The sequence below is a fragment of the Neoarius graeffei genome, chromosome 19 (assembly GCF_027579695.1).
Source record: "Neoarius graeffei isolate fNeoGra1 chromosome 19, fNeoGra1.pri, whole genome shotgun sequence".
NCBI lineage: Eukaryota > Metazoa > Chordata > Actinopteri > Siluriformes > Ariidae > Neoarius > Neoarius graeffei.
This window is the reverse complement of record NC_083587.1, coordinates 48,599,758-48,624,132: the sequence shown is the minus strand read 5'-3', so window position 1 is coordinate 48,624,132 and position 24,375 is coordinate 48,599,758. Positions and strand designations below refer to the sequence as shown.

At 39.7% G+C, this 24,375-nt stretch overlaps 1 protein-coding gene across 1 annotated transcript in view; it reads right to left on the bottom strand.

Moving 5' to 3' along the window:
* Positions 1–20,080: 20,080 nt before the first annotated feature.
* Positions 20,081–24,375, bottom strand: part of steap4 (STEAP family member 4) — a 30,714-nt gene continuing 26,419 nt past the window's right edge. Inside the window, exon 5 of the mRNA XM_060900202.1 lies at positions 20,081–23,942. Coding sequence (XP_060756185.1) covers positions 23,670–23,942 — 273 coding nt within the window. The 3' untranslated portion in view covers positions 20,081–23,669. The remainder of the gene's footprint in view (positions 23,943–24,375) is intronic.

Here is a 24,375-nt window from a genome sequence, read left to right as displayed (position 1 = left end):
TGTGGCTCTAAATCCATTAATTGTTCTGTTTTTAAAAAAACACATACAATTGGAAGTCTGTGATTCGAATTCAGTAGCTTTCGGTCCACTAAACAAAAATAACTGGGTGTCAGGGAAAATTCTTTTTATGACCTACACTTGAAAAATCTGAAAGGCAGTCTAGCTTTAAAATTCTTTGTAACATGGTAGAAAGTCTGCTATTTAACCCCTTTTTCCAGTCAAATCTTTCATCTCAAAGAAAATGCCATTTTTGACCATTTCTGAGTCAAAAATTTCAGTGACATCCCTAATAAACCTATTTAATGTTGATGTACTTGTGTAGTGTTCGTTAAGTCAAACATTTCACATTACAGTTTTTTCTCAGTCACTTTGGTGCATTTCTCAGACCAAAAGTGAAATTCTCAAAACTGTTTGTTCAAACACCACATCATCTCATCAATTGTGCACATCATAAAAGCAGTTTCTCATGATCTTGAACAAACAGCACAGGCTTTGGGACATCCATGCAACTGATTGTGTACAACTGTGTGCTGTTTTTTTACATAATCAATTGCTCGTCATGCCAGTCAAAATGCATAATGCTGATTCTCTGTTGAATCGTCCTACCCGCCAAAACGTCTAGCACTAGAAGTCCCAGACAGGGGCCATTTGGCCTTTTTACCTAGAAAACCCACAAGAGGGCCAATTGGCCCCAAGTCCTCCCTGTAGACATTCATTTTGTTATGGAAATGTGGCTGTTAGTTACCTTTCAGCTTAGAAATGAAATCTTACAATGCCTGTTGAATGTTGAATCTCTGCATCTTCGTTCCTTGGAGAGGAGCTTCTTTCACCACAAAATTCTTGAGGGAACTGAAGCGATAGTCCATGTGCACTGAGGTATTTATCCATCAAACAATTGTCTGGTTGCAGTCACATGAGTCGTTATGGTCACATGGGACATTCACATGTTCACATTTTAGAATAGAATGTGTTTTTATTCCTCATTCTCACATTCACACAGAAGCTGTTGAATGTTGAATCTCTGCATCTTCGTTCCTTGGAGAGGAGCTTCTTTCACCACAAAATTCTTGAGGGAACTGAAGCGATAGTCCATGTGCACTGAGGTATTTATCCATCAAACAATTGTCTGGTTGCAGTCACATGAGTCGTTATGGTCACATGGGACATTCACATGTTCACATTTTAGAATAGAATGTGTTTTTATTCCTCATTCTCACATTCACACAGAAGTAGCCAACATGACTTCACCACTGAAGTGTGAAGTGTGTGAAATGTGACCTCCTCACCCCACAAACTGCCACTAACAGCCTCATTACCATAACAAAATGAGTGATTAGTGTATTGGGGAAAAGCGGTCGGGCCAAATGGCCCCTATGTGGGTCTTCTAGGTAGACAGAAAAATGCTGGGACTTCTGGTGCTAGGCATTATTTCATTGCTTGAGTCATTACATGCAAAAGTGTTGAACTTGTCATAATCTGTCAGTCATATTTTATACATTTCAATGATTTTTTTGGTAAACTGTGTACTAAATTGATGAATTGGTCTCAGCTGAATATTAACTTTCACTTATGAGGGGGAATGTGTAAAACCAATGAGCAACCAGTTCTCGACAATAGTTCAGAGGTGAATCCCATGAAACTTCAACTGGCAAGCGTATATAACAGTTATTACACAAAATCGAGTCGTACATGAACTGATAGCCAACAGGGCATGTAGTGCCGAGTCGGCTATAAACCCTGTACGACGAGATTGAGTGGAATAACTGTTTTATTATATCCACATTCACTGGATTTTGAGAAACCAAGCATTTTTATTTTTTGCAAATTGAATCAATAAAAACTTTACAGAAAATGTATGATAAAATAATTTCTGCTTAGAATGTAAACAAACTGGCAAAATGACAGTAGCAATTTGTGAAAAATGCTATAATAATAATTCTTGAGGCGGCACGGTGGTGTAGTGGTTAGCGCTGTTGCCTCACAGCAAGAAGGTCCGGGTTCGAGCCCCGTGGTCGGCGAGGGCCTTTCTGTGCGGAGTTTGCATGTTCTCCCCGTGTCCGCATGGGTTTCCTCCGGGTGCTCCGGTTTCCCCCACAGTCCAAAGACATGCAGGTTAGGTTAACTGGTGACTCTAAATTGACCGTAGGTGTGAATGTGAGTGTGAATGGTTGTCTGTGTCTATGTGTCAGCCCTGTGATGACCTGGCGACTTGTCCAGGGTGTACCCCGGCTTTCGCCCGTAGTCAGCTGGGATAGGCTCCAGCTTGCCTGCGACCCTGTAGAACAGGATAAAGCGGCTACAGATAATGAGATAATTCTTGAACCCCCCCCCCCCGATATGTTCTTACAATGAAATACTGTTATTCCATATTTTGTTGCTTTTTTTTTATTTTTTGGGGGGTTTTCTTCTTCTTCTTCTACTTCTTCTTTAGGTTTTTTTTGGCGGTTGGCAAACCAACTTAAAAGCGCATTACTGCCACCAACTGGGCTGGAGTGTGGAACAGGAGCTGTTGGGGAAACAAACAAACAAACAAACAAACAAACAAACAAACAACTATATATTTTTCATTATTTCTGTTTCTTTTAAATACTTGATAATTTTTTGGGGTTTCATTTTCAAGTATAATTTTTATTTCGTCCTTTATTGGTTCAGCAACACACTCCGCCATTTTGTTTCTCTCTACTCATAGTATATGAGCTGATATCCTCGTAGTAGAATAGCCAATCAGAGTGCATGATTGCTCATATCCAGTGAATGTGGATAAAATATATACATACAGAGCAGAACACAGTGTAACGATTTCTGACACAGTAATGGCAGGGCAACAGCTTGGAAGCAAAGGAGTAAGGATGTGGGGTGGAAGGGTACGGAGGGAAAACAGAGGAAGAGTAAGAAGAGGCTAAGTACACCAAGTACATAGGCATGTTCCAGATGAAATAAGGGCCACAATTTGTGGCTCATGGTCTTAATCATAGTCTTACCATGAGCCACAAACTGTGTTTTACAATTTGCACCAAAGCAACTGAGAAAAAACTATAATAATCTCAAAATATTTTCAATGCGTCTTGACAGAAAGTGAGTGAACATATTTCAAATGGGAAAAAAAATTCAAATTGAAACAAGAGGACTGGCCAAAAGATCGTGTTAGATCCAGTGATCTAGTGAAAGATCACCAGAGATCTAAGGATCAGGGAAAGAGGGCGGGGCTTCAAGAATGTCAGTTTAATTTCAGAGGAGTCAAAACACCTCTGAAACTATCACTCATTCTAGATTAATATGTCGATTGGCTCATCCGCTCTTTTATTAGGGACAAAAATAAGACTGCAATTTTGCAATAGTTTTGAGTGAGAGCTCATATCAGCATACTCTGATGTAAAAACGCAGAGCTTCCACCCCAAATCTGTAAAGGTTAGCGGGTCTGTGTTTCCTCTCGGCCAGATGGCAAAGATAGTCTCCCAGCTTGATCAGATTAGCCAGTGATTTGGCAGCTGGTAGATTGAGCTTAATTTTTCAGCAGAAAAAAAAAAGCATGAAGAAGGAAGTTCAGTGACACTTGAAATTACAGTCTGCAAATGACAAGGTAAGTACTTGTTATAGATAGTTTTCACATGACGTCACAGAGTCAGGGATTCCCTAGTGGCGGCCATCTTGCGGGTCAAGCTTACCGTACGGGTGACTGAGCACACATTGTAACGCGCGAATACAAAGTCTTCAAAAGAACCCAAGCAGGCTATTTAAAGCTAGCAGTGGTGCACACCTGTTGTATTCACGGCTGTCGTAATAGGTCAGATGATGAAGTCAAGCGGAGCTTTTATGGAATTCCCACTGTATGGGAGCACGAAGGCGAGCAAACAAAGAAACTCAGCATACAAAGGAGAAATCTATGGCTTGCGAGAATCAACTGCAAGGATTATCAGCCTTCAAAACACAGCAAAGTCTGCTCCGATCATTTTATAAGTGGTAAGTTGTTTAAATAAACAATCAATTGTGTTTAAGTTTGTTTTTGGAAACCAAAACATCATGTGAACAATCTCTGGAGAATGCCTAACTGGAACCGCTGAGTGTACGTTTACATTGTAATGCACACTTAATATCACTCGTTTGTCACGTTTCTATTTGAAACTTGTCACTTCACTCACGCAAGGATCATTTTTGAAAAACATTTTAGGTCTATTCTGTATGATTTGATTTGTGTTTGGGATGCAAACAGCGTGCCTTTTGGCGGATGCCGCCTGAATCGCGCAGATCCGATTTTTTTTTAGGGGGGGCGTTGGGGTGTCTGATTATAATTTCAAAGTAAATTCTGTATTAAAATTACTACATAAGCAAATCCGTTACAGTCCATGAAACAGGAAGTATAAGGATGAGAAAAAAACCGTTTAAATCGGAAAGCTGCGCACATTTGCACAGCCCGAGCGGTGTGCAGGACTGCGCAAATGTGCGCAGCTTTCCGATTTAAACTGTTTTTTTCTCGTCCTTATACTTCCTGTTTCATGGACTGTAACGGATTTGCTTATTTAGTAATTTTAATACAGAATTTACTTTGAAATTATAATCAGACACTCCAATGCCCCCCTAAAAAAAAAAATCAGATCTGCGCAATTCAGCCGTGAAAAAGGCGGCATCCGCCAAAAGGCGCGCTGTGAATATATAGAGTTGTATATATCAGACAGCCTTTAAAAGTTTGATGAAGTCAGTTTCAGGCTTTGGAGCAGGCTTTGGCAGCCCTGCATAGTCACTTGAAAATGCATCTTTGTCCACTTCGTAGGGGTCAATTCCCCAATCAAGGCCAGTTTGGCTGCATACCGTTGTCGTGAGATGTCGTCTAATGTATCTATATACTTCTGTTTGCTTGATTTTGCTGACATTGATCTTTATTTTAGAAAACTGACTATATAACTTCATAAATTTGTCTGAGATAACGTAGCCGGTAATGGCGATGGTCTGTTTTGTTTGCCCCACAAGATGGCGGCTGGAGGGCATTCCCCGGAATGCCGTGACGTCAGTGAAAACTATCTATTATACGGTAAGTACTTGTTAAGTAAGGCCTAAGAAAAATTAAATAAGACAAAGGATAATATTGTCGAAGTAAATGATAAATGCTGGGCAATTTACAAACATTTCACAAATAAGAAACCTATTAATATTATTTCTAATTCATTGCCCAGTACCAGTCAAAAACCCTGTATTATGAAGCAATCTCTTGCATACATTATAGTTCAAGAGTCTTCTTGTGAAGCACGTCATGTTTAAAGATAGCTACAGAGTTATAAATGTTTGGTTTGAACACAATTGTTTCTTTTTCCCAATTTTTTTTTTTGGACATGGAATAATATTGGGCGGCACGGTGGTGTAGTGGTTAGCGCTGTCGCCTCACAGCAAGAAGGTCCGGGTTCGAGCCCCGTGGCCGGCGAGGGCCTTTCTGTGTGGAGTTTGCATGTTCTCCCCGTGCCTGCGTGGGTTTCCTCTGGGTGCTCCGGTTTCCCCCACAGTCCAAAGACATGCAGGTTAGGTTAACTGGTGACTCTATTGGCCCTTTTCCACTACCCTTTTTCAGCTCACTTCAGCCCGACACGGCTTGCGTTTCGACTACCTCAGAGCAGCACGACTCAGTTTGCTTCAGCTCTACTCAGCACCCAAAACTCGCACGGTTTTGGAGTGGGGCTGAAGCGAGCCAAACCAAGCCGAGTGGGGCTAGGGGCGTGAGGAGACACTCCCCTGTGCACTGATTGGTGAGGAGGCGTGTCCTCACATGCCCACACACGCCCTGCGAGCACGCTGGGATCTGTAAACACCGTAAACCCGGAAGAAGAAGAATTACGAATTACGAGAATTTCTGAAGCCTTATGCGCCTCGCCTCATCTATACGCTCTTGCCAGTATCTGTTGGCGTTGTCGGTGACAACAAGCCACAGAACCAAGACCAGCAACACTAACGACTCCATGTCCTCCATGTTTATTGTTTACTATCCGGGTCGTGAGACTACCGCTTAAAAGGTCACTGATGTCACTGTTTGCGCCGCCTAACGACATCACATGACGTCCACCCACTTTCGCTAACTCCACCCAATGTGTCCACCCACTTCCAGCCAGCATGGTTCAGCGCAGTTGTAGTTGAAATGCAACTCCAACAGCCCAACTCAGCTCGACTCAGCCCAACTCAGCACGGCACGGCTCAGCCCAACTCAGCCGCGTTGGTAGTGGAAAAGTGGCATAAATTGACCGTAGGTGTGAATGTGAGTGTGAATGGTTGTCTGTGTCTATGTGTCAGCCCTGTGATGACCTGGCGACTTGTCTAGGGTGTACCCCACCTTTCGCCCGTAGTCAGCTGGGATAGGCTCCAGCTTGCCTGCGACCCTGTAGAACAGGATAAAGCAGCTACAGATAATGAGATGAGATGAGATGGAATAATGATAATCATTAAAAAACCCTAAGTGCCTTGAAACTAAATCTACTTGTCTCAGGCTACTGATTTGTCTCCCTGTGTACGCTTTGTTTCTAAAGTATTTCATCTTGGTGCTACAATATAATAATTTACAACATCAAGAAGAGAGTTTCTCCCACTGTGTAATCAGGAGCACTATTGTTTCACTGAAGAGTGTGTGCATGGTGCTTGTTGTCATGATGACTGATCACAGCTGGTGGTATACTGCGCTATGTCAGTCAGCTCTTCATTTGCATCAACTGACTGTAATGACATCTATGTTAGCCTCGACATTGTCAGGTGGCTCCAACCTTCCCTGGGTGTTTAAATCTTTGTGCCACAACACCTTTCATTTGGTGGCTGTACAGTGGTGGCCGTCAAAATGAGAGTTTCTTACTTATCAGTTTAGCTTTCTCCTGAAGAAGCATAAAGTGTGTATTTTTGAGAATGTAACAAGTGAAGTTATTTGTTCTGAAGTGAAATTCTTTTTTTTTTTGCCAGCTTAAAGCTGTACTGCCTTTCAGATTTTTCAAGTGTAGGTCATAAAAAGAATTTTCCCTGACACCTGCTTGTTTTTGTTTAGTGGACCAAAAGCTACTGAATTCGAATCACAGATTTCCAATTCTATTTGTTTTTTTTAAATAGAACAATTAATTAATTTAACGCCAAATTCTCTGCTATTTTTTCCTGCTTCACCATGATGCAATACAAGATACTACATCATGCATGACGTGGTGGGCTTTCCCTGTTTGCGCAAGGCATTGTGGGATACAAATTTGAAACAGGAGAGAAAACTGGAGGACATGAGTGTATGAATGAAGCATGACAGACCGGCTACAGTAACGGAAAGCGAGAAGAAAAGACGTTATGTTGTGAAGGAAAGGAAACACGGGACCAAACTAATAAATATCGGTGATCAGTGAACACCTCGGTGTGATCAGCTGTTCGATTCACGACAGAATGCTGTAACTGTCAGTGCACCATCAAGGTAAACCTGTAGATGGCAGTAATGCAACACTGTGGATGCCAGCTTCTGTAAAACCCAAAAGAAGAAGAAGAAGAAGGTAAACCTGTGCATACGCACATGGACTTCCTCTGTCTGCTTGACTGCGCAAAGCGAGCGATTTCATGCACATTATTTGCTTCGGAATCCCCCCGAATTAAATAACATGGCATCCACATTGTTACAATACATTGTTATAAATATATTTATCTAGAAGTTTTCTCTATTTTCTATTCTCTGTATATCCTGTAATGATGCTGCTGGAATTTTTAATTTCCCTGAGGGAACCCTCCCAAAGGGATCAGTAAAGTTCTAATCTAATCTAATCTAATCTAATCTAATCTAATCTAATCTAATCTAATCTAATCTAATCTAATCTAATCTAATCTAATCTAATCTAATCTAATCTAATCTAATCTAATCTAATCTAATCTAATCTAATCAACTTCCCAGCCACAGAATGGCCTGTTTTTTTTTTTTAGATATTGCAAAAATACACATATATCACAATGACCAAATTTCAGAGAGAACTAAGTTTAATTGATTTTATGAAATCAAAAGGCCGTATAGTTTTAAGGGCTGTTTTAAAAACATGGTTGTCTTTTTGAATAACACCAACTAACTCCTGCAACTCGGTCCAGTATAAATATATATGCTGGAGTTTCTTATACCTTATTTTACAGGGACACACCAGCGCTACAGTACCTACAGAAGTAATGTCTCTTTATAAGTTCTTATAAATATGTTTGGAAGAGTCAAATGCAGGCTCAGTTTTGATCTTGTGGTCATAGTACACTTCGATTTTACTGGTTAAATTCAGAATTGTATTTTTTTTAGCACTAACTCGATTTTACTTTGGGATCTATACTGGACTTTCATTCACAATACAAAGATATTGAAGTGGAAGTTATATATATATATATATATATATATATATATATATATTGTAAACTAAGTGCCTCTGACAGGATCCTTTGTCCGTCAAAAATATCCTCTTCAGAAAACACTCACCCTATGATGATGTAAATGATTTTTTAAGAAAATATTTGTCTCTTTTGAAGCAGAATACTCTGTTGTTGCACAGTAAAAAACAAGACTTGAAACAGACCCGAGACACATTTGCAGCGGAGCTTCACATGTGGTTGAAATGTGAGTCCATCCAAAGTGTCCTCTCTGGAAAACCACAAGAACCATCACCATTTCAGTTGTTATTACAGTTACCACTGTGTACAAACATTGCTGCACAGTATGTACTTGGAAATTTGTACTTAAAATCACATCAATTTCAACAGTTTTTCACTTTGTATACCTTACTCTTGTGGACTATAAGAAAGGTGGTCAATTTTAGAAATACACTATGCTGCCGTATTCTCACCACAAGTAACACGCCCAGTATATGACCTGGAGTTTTGAAATTCTGCGCAGTTAATTTCCATTTCAAAAGGTCATTTTTGGAAGCAGAGAAACACAAAAATCGAAATCCAGTCGTACATGAGCTGATAGCCGACGATGCGCGTAGCGCCGAGTTGGCTCTAAGCCATGTACAACGAGATTGAGTGGAATAACTGTTTTATTCTATCCACAGTCACTGGATTTTGAGAAACAGAGCATTTTTATTTTTTGCAAAATTGATTGAAAAAAACTTTATACAAAATGTCCGACAAAATCATTTCCGCTTAGATTGTAATCAAACCAGTGAAATGACAGTCACAGTTTTGTGAAAATGCTACAGTAATAATTCTTGAAAAATAAAAAAAAAAGATATATTCTTACCATCAAATACTTTTATTCCACATTCTGAGTGTGTCTGCCTCTCGACTGGGAGATCACGAGTTCTACACACAGTCAGGTCATACCAAAGACCATTATCAAAATGGTACTTACTGCCATCTGGTGAGGCATGCCGCCATACAGATGTGAGTAGGGAGTCAAACTTTTGCAGTTACCAGAGGACTGACCCTCCACTGTAACCCCAGTTATGTAATAGGTGAGAGGCCGAGGTCTTGTAGTTAGTTTGTAAATTGTCCAGCAGGTACCACTTACTTCTATGATAGTAACCTTTACTTATTTTTCTTATACGCTACTTAACAGGTGTTTACCCTGTAATAACAGGTACTGTTGTAAAATTTGCGTAAAATTGTAAAGCCTGTAAAATTTGCTAACTGTAGTTTAAAGTGTTCCCAAAAATTCTCATGTCGAGTTACTTTTGGTGTGTGTATTTTTTTTTATTACCCAAACCATATTCTCAGCTGAAAAAAAAAGGTACCCTATGGGTATATGTGGCTACTGCTTATAAATAAAATTGTTTTCTGATCCCATGTCCATACAGTAAATACATTATCAATTACACTCGCCTCATCTCTTGCAAGCATCAGCAAGCTGTGAGCAGCATCAGGGCAAAGAGTATTTTGGTTACCAATTTTGTTTACTGTGTTTTGTTCAAAATACAGTGCTGTGAACTATATTTTCAAAATAATAAGAAAGCACTGGTTCATGATTTGTGCATTATTTGGTAATAATGAGCACATTTTGTTTCACAAGTGGAGTGTAAAGACTCTAAAATAAAAAAATACATTTAAAAAATTAAAGCAAATAGCAGAAGTTTGACCAATTATACAGTGGTATGCAAAAGTTTGGGCACCCTGGTCGAAATTGCTGTTACTGTGAACAGTTAAGCAAGTTGAAGATGAAATGATCTCCAAAAGGCATAAAGTTAAAGATGACTCATTCCCTTAATAATTTAAGCAAAAACAATTTTTTATTTTCATCTTTTACATTTTCTAAATCACAAAAAAGGAAAAGGTCCCGAAGCAAAAGTTTGGGCACCCTGCATGGTTAGTACCTAGTAACACCCCCTTTGGCAAGTATCACAGCTTGTAAACACTTTTTGTAGCCAGCTAATAATCTTTCAGTTCTTACCTGGGGGATTTTCACACATTCATCCTTGCAAAAGGCTTCCAGTTCTACAAGTTTCTTGGGCTGTCTTGCATGCACTGCTCTTTTGAGATCTATCCACAGATTTTCAATGATGTTTAGGTCAGGGGACTGTGAGGGCCAGGGCAAAACCTTCAGCTTGGGCCTCTTGAGGTATTCCATTGTAGATTTTGAGGTGTGTTTTGGATCATCATCTTATTGTAGGATCCATCCTCTTTTTAACTTCAACTTTTTTACAGATGGTGTGATGTTTGCTTCCAGAATTTGCTGGTATTTGTTCGAATCTGTGCTTCCCTCGACCAATGAAATGTGCCCTGTGCCACTGGCTGCAACACAACCCCAAAGCATGATCGATCCACACCCATGCTTCAGAGTTGGAGAGGTGTTCTTTTCCTGGAATTTGGCATCCTTTTTTCTCCAAACATACCTTTGCACATTGTGGCCAAAAAGTTCTATTTTGATTTCATCAGTCCACAGGACTTGTTTCCAAAATGCTTTAGGCTTATTTAGATGTTCATTTGCAAACTTCAGATGCTGAATTGTGTGCCTAGGACGCAGGAAAGGTTTTCTTCCGATGACTCTCTCATGAAGGTCATACTTGTTCAGGTGTTGCTGCATAGTAGAACAGCGCACCACCACTCCAGGGTCTGCTAAATCTTTCTGAAGGTTTTTTGGAGTCAAACAGGGTTTTTTATTTGCCTTTCTAGCAATCCAATGAGCAGTTCTTTCAGAAAGTTTTCTTCATCTTCCAGACCTCACCTTGATCTCCACTGTTTCTGTTAACTGCCATTTCTTAATAACATTACAGTCTGAGGAAACCGCTACCTGAAAACACTTTGCTATGTTCTTGTAGCCTTCTCCTGCTTTGTGAGCATCAATTATTTTATTATTCAGAATGCGAGGGAGTTGCTTGGAGGAGCCCATGGCTGTTGATTTTAGGGACAAGTTTGAGGAGTCAGAGAATTTATACAGCATTGAAATCTGCATCATCTGACCTTTCCTAACGAAGAATTTGAACAAGCCACAGCTCAATAAGCTAATTAAGGTCTGGAACCTTGGTAAAAGTTACCTGAGAACTCAAATGTACTGGGGTGCCCAAACTTTTGCATGGTGTTCCTTTTCTTTTTTCACTCTCCAATTGCACAAAACAAAAATAATACACAAATCTTGCAGAAAACGCTGAAAAGAAATGTGTCGTCTTTACCTTTAAAGACGTAGAGGAAAATAACAATGGCATTTTCAATACAACAGTTTAAAAAAATTCTGGAGCTATACTAATAACTGTATGTACTGAATTTTAGTATAACGGTATATCAAATATTTTTGAAACAACAGCAACAACAATAAGAGAGGATCCCATACTATCTAGTTACTTTGTGCTTTACATTGTAGAAATAAGTGCTGATTGGTTACGAAGGTTCGCTATTGTTACACTCATTCTTACATTCTTATACTCATTCTTGTGTACCTTTGATAACGTGAGATCAACTGTTCATATTGCGAGATCACAATTCGCCATTCTGGTGATTGTAATGCTTACACGTATGCACAGTACGCTATTGTTACACTCATTCTTACATTCTTACAACATGATGACATAGTGGCTACAGCCTCGCTTCGCTTCGATGAGGCAGTAGCCACAGCAAAAATCTTATTAAAGTATTCTGTTGTCTGATTTAAACTGTTAACATTCGACAGCTAGTTCAATTTCAATTCTATTTCAGCTGACTCACTTTTTTTTTTTGAGCATGATGCATGACATGATGCATTCCGTAGTGTAGCATTTAGGATGTAACTTAAAATAGCTAATATTCATTGAGGCTCCTTTTATGCATGAACGTTCTGCTTCAATATTCAGACAGAGGAAGGAAAACTGGACTCTAATTGTAACTTCTTCATAAATCTTTTTGCAGTGCATTAATTATTTCTTTCAGTTAAACTTCAAACTCTGCAAAGAGGAGGTGACCTAATTTAGCTCCTGTAAGTAGTTAAAAATACATGGAAGCTGTTCTTTCTTTCTTTCTTTCTTTCTTTCTTTCTGGAAAGCTTTTCCAACCTGGAGCAAGTGAAAAACAACAACAACAACAACAACAACAACATATATTATATAATGTATTTAAGTATGAAAATATTGCTCTGTCTTTTTGGTTTGAGTGAAAACCTCTGACTAAAACTTTTTTGCACAAATCTATAAATATTTCAGGCTGAGAATTCTGTCTGTGTATGACAGGGGCGTAGCTGGGGGGCCTGTGACCCCCCCCCCTTGTCGGACCATACATTTTTTCAATAGGTGCATAAGAATATTAGAAAAGCGCCCACTGCAATTTTCTAACATTTTTTTTAAACTAGATTGTCACCTCAGCCTCATTAAGGTTTCTATAGACCCCTTTGCATGTTTGTAAACAAACCGACCGTTGCCAGGATGTGCGCGCAGCCTGGACTCAGAAACAATGGCGCAACCCATAGTTAGTTCATGTTTTCATGTATGTTATAGCAGCTATAAACAGTCGTTCCCTCACCAGACTCTGATGTTCCATCCATTCATTATCCATAACTGCTTATCCTGTGCAAGCTTTATGAGCTGTCAGATTATGCCAAACAATTGTCGTTACAAGATCGAGAATGCTACATAAATAAGTTAACTCTAACAAGTGGACATCGCCTACCGGATCCGCATTTAATTAAAGAGTGGACGGACGATGTTAGTAAGTTCCCTGGTATACAATGGCCAGATATATACTCGTACCTTATTGACAAGACTTCAGTGTACACCCACGAAAAACTTCGTGCCTACAAGTCTTTAGACGCATATGATTATGTTATGTGCAGGCATGTACAGAACGTGTTTTACGCTGAAATTGATGAAAACTTCTGTGCTCTGAAGTCAAAAATCTTACCAAGTCAGCGTCAAGGTCAGAAGGTTGCTATGTATGAAGCCTGGGTGGTATACAACAAGCTGGAAGGCTACGTTTTGACAGCCAATTGCACATGTATGGCAGGGTAAGTAATCTTCTACAAACAAAATTGCATGCAAAGCTAAGTTAACATGCTAACAATATTCATTACATTGTGTAACTATGACCCAGCTAATCAGACAAACGTTACCAAAGTATTTTGCTACATCAATAAACGAAGACTAGAAAGAATAAAAAAGAAAGATTTAATAAATAGCCTGATCTTACCTGGGCGGCACGGTGGTGTAGTGGTTAGCGCTGTCGCCTCACAGCAAGAAGGTCCTGGGTTCGAGCCCCGTGGCCGGCGAGGGCCTTTCTGTGTGGAGTTTGCATGTTCTCCCCATGTCCGCGTGGGTTTCCTCCGGGTGCTCCGGTTTCCCCCACAGTCCAAAGACATGCAGGTTAGGTTAACTGGTGACTCTAAATTGACCGTAGGTGTGAATGTGAGTGTGAATGGTTGTCTGTGTCTATGTGTCAGCCCTGTGATGACCTGGCGACTTGTCCAGGGTGTACCCCGCCTTTCGCCCGTAGTCAGCTGGGATAGGCTCCAGCTTGCCTGCGACCCTGTAGAAGGATAAAGCGGCTAGAGGAGATGAGATGAGATCTTACCTGTGATGAAGTGGGCACTGCAAACCCGCACATTTTTGATAGTGCTTTCATCCCAGTCTACACGTTTGATGGCTTGTAGCCATAGACGTCGGCGATTTTTTTGGAATGGGTGAGATCCTGCTGGAATTCTGTACATTTTAACCCCATCACTGCTACGATTCTGACACCTGACAACACAACAGCTAGGCATTTCTTCCAAATATTTCTTCTCGTCTCTACCGTCGCCAAAAGTCAGTCTGACCATCGCTGAGTCTTTTTTGAGTCCAGGCTGCGCGCGCAATTTCCTCTTACGTATGAATGACGTTTACTGCGAAGGGGTCTAGTATGGACTTCCTGTGGTTTGAACACGAAAACCCAGTTCTACGCAAGCGCAACACAATCGCACTAGAAAGCATGTTCAAGCTGCCAGTGTAGCTGCAGTCTTTTTAGTTGCGAATTACGAGTATTTCCTCTTGTGTTAATAATTCGCCATGTCAAAACGAGCTAAACTTTCCTCCTTCTTTCGACGTGAAGAGAGGTAAGCAATTTATTTTCATTTTTTTCCAACAAAGTTGCATTTTCTGGCTTCGAAGCTAAGTTTTAGTGCCGTTTCTAGAACACAACATCAGGAAAACATGGAAGAAACAGCAATAATGGAAGAGCCAGTTTCTATACCTAAAACTAGCAATGGTAATTATTTTTTGTTACATAATGCAGTCAGGCTGCCAGTCAGTGTGTGACCCCCCCCCTTGAAAAATCCTAGCTACAAAAAATTTTGATATCATTTCACGATCTAATAACTTTGCCAGTTCTCGTTCAACTGACCTCAAATTTTAACAGCATGTGTGGAAACAGGTCACAATTTTACGCTTAATGTTTTTTGTTTTTATCTTTGTAGGTATAGAAATGCCATTCAGTGGAAAAGAAAAGGCATTTTGTCTGTTAGAGTACGCTCGAACACAGTTGAACAAGTCAAAAATTTGTGAAATTGTTCATGGAATCCACATACTTTTGAATTTCTCATTCACATTTTGAGGAATCTTATATTGCTCAACATTAAGCCTGTTGAGTTTCATTCATCTTGACTATGTAGTTTCTGGGATATTTACATCTCAAATAATATAACATTTTTTGAAACTCCCTGTCTAATCTGTAGGCTACTTTGATATCTAACGCCCAGGTCAGACGGCAGAAAGACGCATGCTGCGACCTGCGATTGGTCGGGTGGCGACTGATCGCAGGTGGACGCAGGCGTTTTGTGTCAAATCCTTCGTTGTGGTCAGACATGTTGCAAGACGCAGAGTTTTTAAGCTAAATCAACCAGTCGGAAGCAGACGCAGCTAGACGCAGGTTGATGCAGCGCACAGGAAACCTTTCAAAAATATAAGGCCATAAGACTGATCGCAGGTTGTTGTAAACTATTTGCAGGTGCAGTCTGCGTTTACCTGCAATGCATCGCAGCATCTCTAAAGACTTGTCTTCCCCTGCGTCTAGCTGCCACTACCTGCTTCAACCTGTGATTGGTCGCTCAAGCGTTGCACGACCGCCTGCCTCTACATGCGTCAACCTGCTATTTGCACTGATTGGAAACGAATCGCAGCTGAAATGCGAACAGATCGTGATCCACTTGCGTCAGCCTGCCTCTACTAAAAACCCTCTGCAACACTCTGCCATCATCTGCATCGTCATGCGTCGCCGCAAAACCAGTCTTGCGTCTACGTGCAATTTTGTTATCGCAGGTAGATGCAAGTAGTTGAAAACTAGTTGCAACCTGCCATCTGACCTGGGCATAAAAGCATTCTTGGGCAGTTGATTGCTGCGATGTGGTTTAACAATCCTTGAAATAAAACCTGATACATTCAGGCATTTCTGCTTCTTCACGCTGTGACATCTGTAATATGAAATATATGAAAGTGTGTGTGCTTGTGGGTTGTGTGTGTATGTGCTGTGGAGGGTGTTTGGGGTGGTGGCTTTTGTGCTTTTTCTTAATATTGTGGCATTTTCCCAAATACAATATCAAATAGGATTCGGAGAGTTTGATAAATCACACATTCTACTTAGAAATGGCATGGAGCCCAGAGAAAACTTTTCCCAAACACCACATCATTGCTTGAAACTTCAGTCACACACAACAACACAAACTTTGGCATGCTGTAAACTGCAACTATTATACAAATTTGATCAAACACAGAACACAGTAAATTTAGCATAGCTGTTTTTACGATACAGTGAACAAGCTGGCGGCACGGTGGTGTAGTGGTTAGCGCTGTCGCCTCACAGCAAGAAGGTCCGGGTTCGAGCCCTGTGGCCGGCGAGGGCCTTTCTGTGTGGAGTTTGCATGTTCTCCCCGTGTCCGCATGGGTTTCCTCCGGGTGCTCCGGTTTCCCCCAAAGACATGCAGGTTAGGTTAACTGGTGACTCTAAATTGACCGTAGGTGTGAATGTGAGTGTGAATGGTTGTCTGTGTCTATGTGTCAGCCCTGTGATGACCTGGTGACTTGTCCAGGGTGTACCCCGCCTTTTGCCCGTAGTCAGCTGGGATAGGCTCCAGCTCGCCTGCCACCCTGTAGAACAGGATAAAGCGGCTAGAGATAATGAGATGAGTGAACAAGCTTGATCTGTTTCCATAAATGCAAAAGACACATGACACTCAACAGACTGATATAGCTGACTGGAGTTTAATGAAAAAACAAAAATAGAAAATTGCATAGCATTCAATCCGAGAGTATTCACAATGATACTGTGAACTGAGGTTGTGTGTGTAGAGAACGAAAAAAAAAGTACAGATTATAGATGAAAGTCTTCCGGATTTACCCGGAAATCCGGATATTTGACAAAACTCTTGAAAATCTCTGGTTTTCCGAATGGAGAAATTTTTCGGATTTCTCGCATTCCGTTTCATAGAAATTCGGTTTTGCGATCGCGCGGCTTGTTTACGTTCTGTGACAGGGCGCTGCCATTTTTGTAGTCTCTCAATGCTTGTTGGTGTATACGAGACCTTATATGCTTATATACATACCTCATGTCATGTGAACAAGATTTTATCGCGATATCGTGCTTTAGAAAACGCGGTCTTTCTTTTGTGTACTTTCTATTGAGTGAGACAATTGAAGAGCCTTCTCTATTGAAATGTGTTTACCGATTCAGCAATAATAATGTACAAACAAGTTGACAGGTCGGTGGATATCCGTAGCATAGAAAGAAAGGTAAAGAACAAGTTCAAATGGTCATGGCTGGAGGAGAAAAATGCAAACGGTGACTTTTTATCAGACTATGTGAGGAAAGTGGACAGGCCAGGATATGCACTATGCACGTGGTAAGTAATTTTTTCTTATTCTTAATTTGTTGTACTTGAGATCCATGTTGAGATTTAGAAAATTGTGAATGTATTCTTATTGACTTGACGTGACTGATAATGACCGCAAATAAAAGTAGTTATCAGTGAGCATGTGAACAACCAAAGAAGAAGAAGAGGGTCTAGATTTAGTGGTGTCCGTTTCACAGCTGGTTTTCACTTACCCTAGCAGACTGTCTTCTTTGGTTTTTACAAAACTATGAACTTTGCAGTGCATTCCATGTCACACAGATACACTCACTCACACACACACACACACACACACACACACACACACACACACACACACACACACACACACACACAGTTCAAACCAGTTAAGTTTTAGTGCATTATTAATAGTTTGAAATCTTTAAAGTGGCATGATAATAAGAAAATATTCTTTTTGATAATAGTTTTAGTGTTGAATAAGCTCAGTTTTACAAAATAATGTGGCTGATTTCTCTTTTTTGTTCTGAATGAGTTTACTGTTACAATAAATATATATCTGATTAATAAGACTGTTTTGATATTGAATCAATTCAATTCCATGAAAGTGTGAACTATTTAATATCAGTTGAATTATTATTTTCTAAACATATATGCAGTATTGCACATAAGATGTGACAGCATCATTTTATATAAGTTTTGACATCCAATAGTGAAAATTCTGAATTTAGAACAATGCACTCTTGAAAATTACTCATTAACTAGGGGAATTAAATTTGATATTTTTGACATGTTAATCATTAATGCACATGAAAGAAAAAGGCTTAAAAGTTATAACTTGTTTTAGTGAAAATAAGTACTAAAATGCACTAGAATGCAGGGTTTTGCGTGTTATGTTATTAAATTTTTTTCGGGGGACGTTGCTCCCCCATCTTAGTTTGACTTTCAAAAGTTCAGGATTTTTTTCTTTGCTCCACTTTCATGTCTAACAGATGTACTGTACAGGTATATGGTTAATTGGTAACATTAAAGAAGAACCAAAGTCATTTTAAAACTTACTTCATTTCTTAAATAACGTGTTATTCAATTATGTTTTCAGTTTTAGTAACCTTATATCGTGACTCATATTGGCAACTAATTGCAATTAAATATTATACTTATCGGCCTATTCGTTTTTTAGCCGCGTTGAATTTAATTCGTTTGGTCCACGGCAGGCGTCGCTTATCCGTGCAATCTTCACGAGACTTGTGCGAGACTTCGAAATGTGAAGTGTCAGCCAGGTGTCAGCGCCGCCATTTTAAAAACTGTTTTCCAAACAAAATATTGCACAAAAACGAGTTTAAATGACTAATACTGCCTACTTTTTTCAAACTTTCCTGATTGCTATCAAAACAAACAAAACTTCCCGCTTGATTACATCAGCATTCGAAAGAGGGTGCGTGCGTCTTTTGACAATGTTGGCAGATGTTGGTCACTTTGATTTCCGCTCTACGTTTTACTTCCGTCCTACGATGTCTCGCACAGGTCTCAATGAATCTCGTTTATGCCCGTTGCTTTGACATGTGGACTGATATATTCATCTCATCTCATTATCTCTAGCCGCTTTATCCTTCTACAGGGTCGCAGGCAAGCTGGAGCCTATCCCAGCTGACTACGGGCGAAAGGCGGGGTACACCCTGGACAAGTCGCCAGGTCATCACAGGGCTGACACATAGACACAGACAACCATTTGGACTGATATATTACATAGCATATTTCAAACACTCATAACTTGCTATAGCAGTGACAAAATAGCAATCAAAAATGCATTCCTATATTTAATAAAATGAGAAATAGAATTTTGATTAAAAAAATTTGCCTTCAGTTCTCCTTTAAAGACCTGTATTGAATATATGGTTATGTTAAAGTGAATATTAATTGTGATAACATGCAATAAATCATTTGTTAAGAAAATGTTATGCGATTTATTGAGCATGAATTAATAATCTAGATTGAAATCACATTACCAATTTGTCATGTATAGTACGCTCATTGGACACTTTATTCAGAAAACCCATCCACTGCTGTTTGATGCGATTCTCTAATCAGCCAATCCCTTAACAGCAGCACAATGCATAAAATCATGCAGATACAAACCAAGAGCTTCAGTTAATGTTCACTGCTGCAAACATCAGAATGGGAAAAATTGTGATCTCAAAGTGTGACTTTCACTGTGGCATGGGTGTTGGTTTAAGCCAGATGGACTGGTTTGAGTATTTCAGAGTTTACACAGAATGGTGCGAAAAAACAAACAAACAAAAAAAAAACATTGAGTGAGTGACAGTTCTGTGGATGGAAACAAATGCCTTGTTGATAAGAGAGGTCAGAGGAAAATGGCCAGGGATGGGTTTCCCCAAAAGCCTCTTAATGCTAAGGGAATCTTAACTAGGAGAGAGAGAGAGTGTGTTCATTGTGCTGCTCGTTCGACCATTTCATGATGATCTTGGTGCTACGATGCTTTTGGGAAACTCAGCACAAATTGGTGCTGACCAATTGGGGAGGAGACCTCGGGGCAGACCCAGGACACACTGGAGAGATTACATCTGGGAACACCTCAGTATTCTCCTGGAAGAGCTGGTGGAGGTGGCCAGGGAGAGAGAAGTCTGGGCTGCTCTACTTAGGCTGCTACCCCCACGACCCGGACTCGGATAAGTGGAAGAAAATGGATGGATGGATGGAGGGCAGAGATTGGTTCGAGCTGCCAGGAAGGATATAGTAACTCATAGCAACTCTTTACAACCATGGTGAGCAGAAAAGCATCTCAGCATACAACAGTAGAAGACCACACTGGGTTCCCACTCCTGCTCATGAACAGGAATCTTAGAATCAAGAACAAACTCCTATTAAAGTGGCCGGTGAGTGTATATACAGTATCGTTTATTCATGGTATTCATACATATTGACACTGTGCTCACTTTTTCAAATCATAAAGTCATAATGATATTCAGAAAAAAAGTATACGATATGCAGTTTTAATAACATTTAATAAAATCCATAAAGAATCTTGATAAGTTTGAAATAATTGCTGTATGAAACGGTTAAAGATCCAACGTACAACTGCATTTCAGTCCAATCGGAAAGGGTTTCCAATCCAGAATGTTATTAGGAACTCTTAACAATACCAAGACATTTTTTTGAAGAATCCTTTTTCTAAATGTGTAGGTTCCAGGCAACATCAAGTGACTTCTACAGCTCTAAAAACGAGACAATTGAACCCAATTGAGTAGTTATGATAAATAAGTTTCATATTTGGAATGTTTTATCATTTGATTTCAATAGACTGGCCTAGATGTAGCTATGCACATAATGTGGACAGATCTATTTGTAGGAGTGTGAAAGAAGAAAGATCCTCTGAAGACAAGAAGCAAACTTCAATCACATGAAACAGGAAGTGGCTGTCCACGGCTGGATCAATATTGCTTTAAGAGGAGAGTTTGTAGAAAAATAGCTCAGGAACATTGGGAATTGAGGGGGAAAAAAAAACAAACTACAGAGGACTACAAAGAACAAATGTTTACTGCACAACAAACTGACTTTTTCAGGCAGCTGAACGGAGCTTAGATTTGAAGACCAACCAAATCCAGTCTACATTTTAAAATGATTAAATACAATATTTCATATCACAGCACCACTGAATGCATAGTTCTGATTGCTCAGAGGCATTGACAACTGCAAAATTTATATTAATTCCCTGTTGTGTTAAATGTTGTTTCTATAGTAACAATTTACACAAAGACTTGCCTTGTTTAAACTCTCCTCTTAAAGCAATATTGATCCAGCCATGGATAGCCACTTCCATTGAAGTTTGCTTCTTGTCTTCAGAGGATCTTTCTTTGTCTTGTCAAATTTTTTTGTGAGTAGATTTTTTTTTAGCATTTTGGAAGGAATTTCCAGTGTCAGGGCTTTATAACAAAGAAATAAAGCTATTGCTGGGTTTCATGTGACGTCACATCCGCCTCATTAGTTATTCAAAACTTTAGCTGGTGGTCTACCAAAGCTCAGTTGACAAAGCGTTTGGACAGAGAAGGTGCATTGCTTGCATGAAAAATGCCTTACGCTTGTGTTGTTTTAGGTTGTTCGAATCGATCAAATCGTGAAACTGATAAAAGTTTCTTCAGGGTTCCTCGTGAACTAATAAAAAAGGGTGAATGAACAGGTTTCACAAAAAGACGTCGAGAAAGGTGGCTTTTGAACCTCTCACTGAAATCGAAGGGAGCCGAGTCGAAGCATGCTCGAGTTTGCAGTGATCACTTGGTGAAAGGTTTGTATCCTTCTCAGCTACCATATGTCCTGAGCGTTTTCCAAGTACTTTTCTTGCTATGTGTCATTATTTTCCAGTACTTTTTTTGTCACGAAGCACTAAAGTCCCCAGCTGTTTCTTTGTTTACTCCTCACAAAGTCCATATGTATGAAGGCCATGACAAAATTCTTATCCAGCCGTACAGTTACAATGCGCCGTGATCACTTCTCCGTCTTGTTTAACTATGATCCAGGTCTTTATAGGGGTTTCTGATGATCTTTGTGAATGATTTAGCTGAGCGATAAAAGCCAACACAAGTGAGAATCAAGCAAACTGTTGTTTGTTTACACTTCAGCTTGCAGTGCTTCGTTGTAAAGGCGCAAACAAAAAGCTTAAAAAAAACATACTTACACGGGCAAAAACAATACAGGATTCATTCGGCAGCGACTTGATAGCGAGGTCCTTTACCCAGCCACATACAAAAAAGTTGTAAGCCTCCATACTCTTCCACGCTTTCATCTGTTTTGCGGTGTAGAAGGACGTCTGCAACACCAGATAGTTCGAGATGTCGGGGAACTTGACTGAAGGGTAGTTTTCAAGATTGTATGACAAATCCTTCTTTCCCAGACTGTAGGGGTCGATTCCATTGCACACAGCAATCTTCTGAAAATATCTAAATCGAGCAGTGGCTTCTAGATTACGAGCATACTCTGACAAGTTATCGCTAGTTGTTTGCATTATGGCAGCCGTTTAGACCACCAACTATTTCACTTCCGGTAAAACCGCTAAGAAAAGTCACATGACTGAAACCCAGCAATAATGTTCGCTTTTCGCAATGACAAAATCTTCAGGATGGGGCTTTCTTACGGTGGCTATGAAGTGCAAAACAAAATTACAAAATGTGAAACCCTTTTACATTTTATAGAACAAAATAACATTCGCAAAACACTTTCACCAAGGACAAAACAAATTTACATCTTAGAAAACAAATTGACAAGATGTGAAACACTTTTACAAGTGCTGAGACAAATTTACAAGTGGCGGAACACTTTTACCAGTCCCAAAACAAATTTACAAACAAAAATCCTCACAGAAGGGGAATGTACCAAATGCCGCAAGCGATCTGGAAGTGACAGAGTAAGTGGTCAATTTGTATTGCCTTCTGTGGAGTTTATGGTGACGGAATATCGACTGTGACCGAATGATGTTTTGCCCCTTTTATGGAAAACACATAAACCGCTTAACATGGCTTTGCTTTTCGTGTGGACGGTCTCTAGAATTTTTAAAGGACACGGACCAGACAGAAGGACCAAGCACACAGGGAACAAGATAACACGAATTGACCACTCACTCTATCACTTCCTGGCCACCGTACTTCTGGGTTGCTTGCAGCATTTCATTTTCTAAATTTGTTTCAGCACTTCTAAAAGTGTTTCGCATCTTATCAGTGTTTTCTAAGATGTAAATTTGTTTTGTCCTTAGTAAAAGTGTTTTGCTAATGTAATTTTGTTTTATAAAATGTAAAAGTGTTTCACATTTTGTAATTTTGTTTTGCAATTCCTGGCCACCGTACTTTCTTGTTTCTCAATCACATGGCAAGCATTTTTTGTCTTATTAACTTCAAGAGAAATTAAAACAGAGAGGCTAGTCAGCGTGAAATTGTCATGTAAATAATAGTCGGAAATAACTTGTTTTGCAGACGTTCCATGACAGTAAACATAACCGTAAATAGATAAAAAGTAAACACCATTATTTAATTGCTGTAATATAAAAGGAATAAAACTGAAATTACTCAACTTCCTTTTAACTCCGCTCTGTATCAGAGAAAATCACACCATCTTGTCGTTAATTATTTTCCAACAACAGCACACCCTGTCACGTTTTATTCCTAATGTACTCTTTCTTAGATTCTATACCTCAAATCTAAACTGCATTTATAACTTGTCTCACCAAAGCAACAACCTGGTAAAAGATGTGTGCTTCAGCTTTTAATATTTTTGCTTCATTTCTCAAAGAATAAATGGTGCATCTCTACTTTAGCATTATGCACAGATACATAAGTACATATTAAACCTTTATCAGTTTGGTTTCTCTTTAAAGTGTGGTGTTTGTCAAAGCTGGCAAAAATCCATCTACACGAATACCAATGCCATGACACACTTGGGCATGTGGTCAAGTCATGCCATTAAGCATATTAAACATTGTTTATAGAATGAGTGGCTGGCTGTTTTTTGCATGTTTGTCCATCCCAGCTTTGCCTGGTCTCTCCCATCCCTGGCGTATGCGAGTGAGAGTATGGTCCATGCATGGCATAATTAAGACTGTTTTTAAAACCAGAACAATGCAGGGGACCACCAGAGTCAGTATATAGCCTGATGGCATCCACCATTTGTAGGCTGACGCACTCAGGAACTTGTCCCATCCATACAGGAAGGCATGAGCAGTGCACAGGAGCAACGTCAAATAGCCAAGTTTAGACTGAAAAGGTGAGAAAAGCAAATATCAGCATGTGTACATTTATTAACATGTTTGGCCTATCTGTATGGAGAAGATTGTGTGTTAGAACAAAATACAATCATATGTTCAATATTTTATGTAACCGGGTCATATTTAAGGGTTTTTGATGATTTTATTTTGTGTTTAAATACCCTGGGTTTGAATCTGACTCAAAACAGGAAGTGACTTAATGTTGTAGTCGGGATATGGCTTGTAGAGCATTCTGGGTATTGGGGTTTCCGGTTGGGAAAGCGGTTCATGAAACCTGACTGAAAACCCAAGCGTGACACGGAATTATCTTCATGAAGAAACGTTGTAAGTTCACCAATTCAGTTAAAATATATTGCTATACTTAATGAAGATGATGTAAAAGAGTTTGCCAAGTAACAGATGGATGTAGATTTACATGCAGATT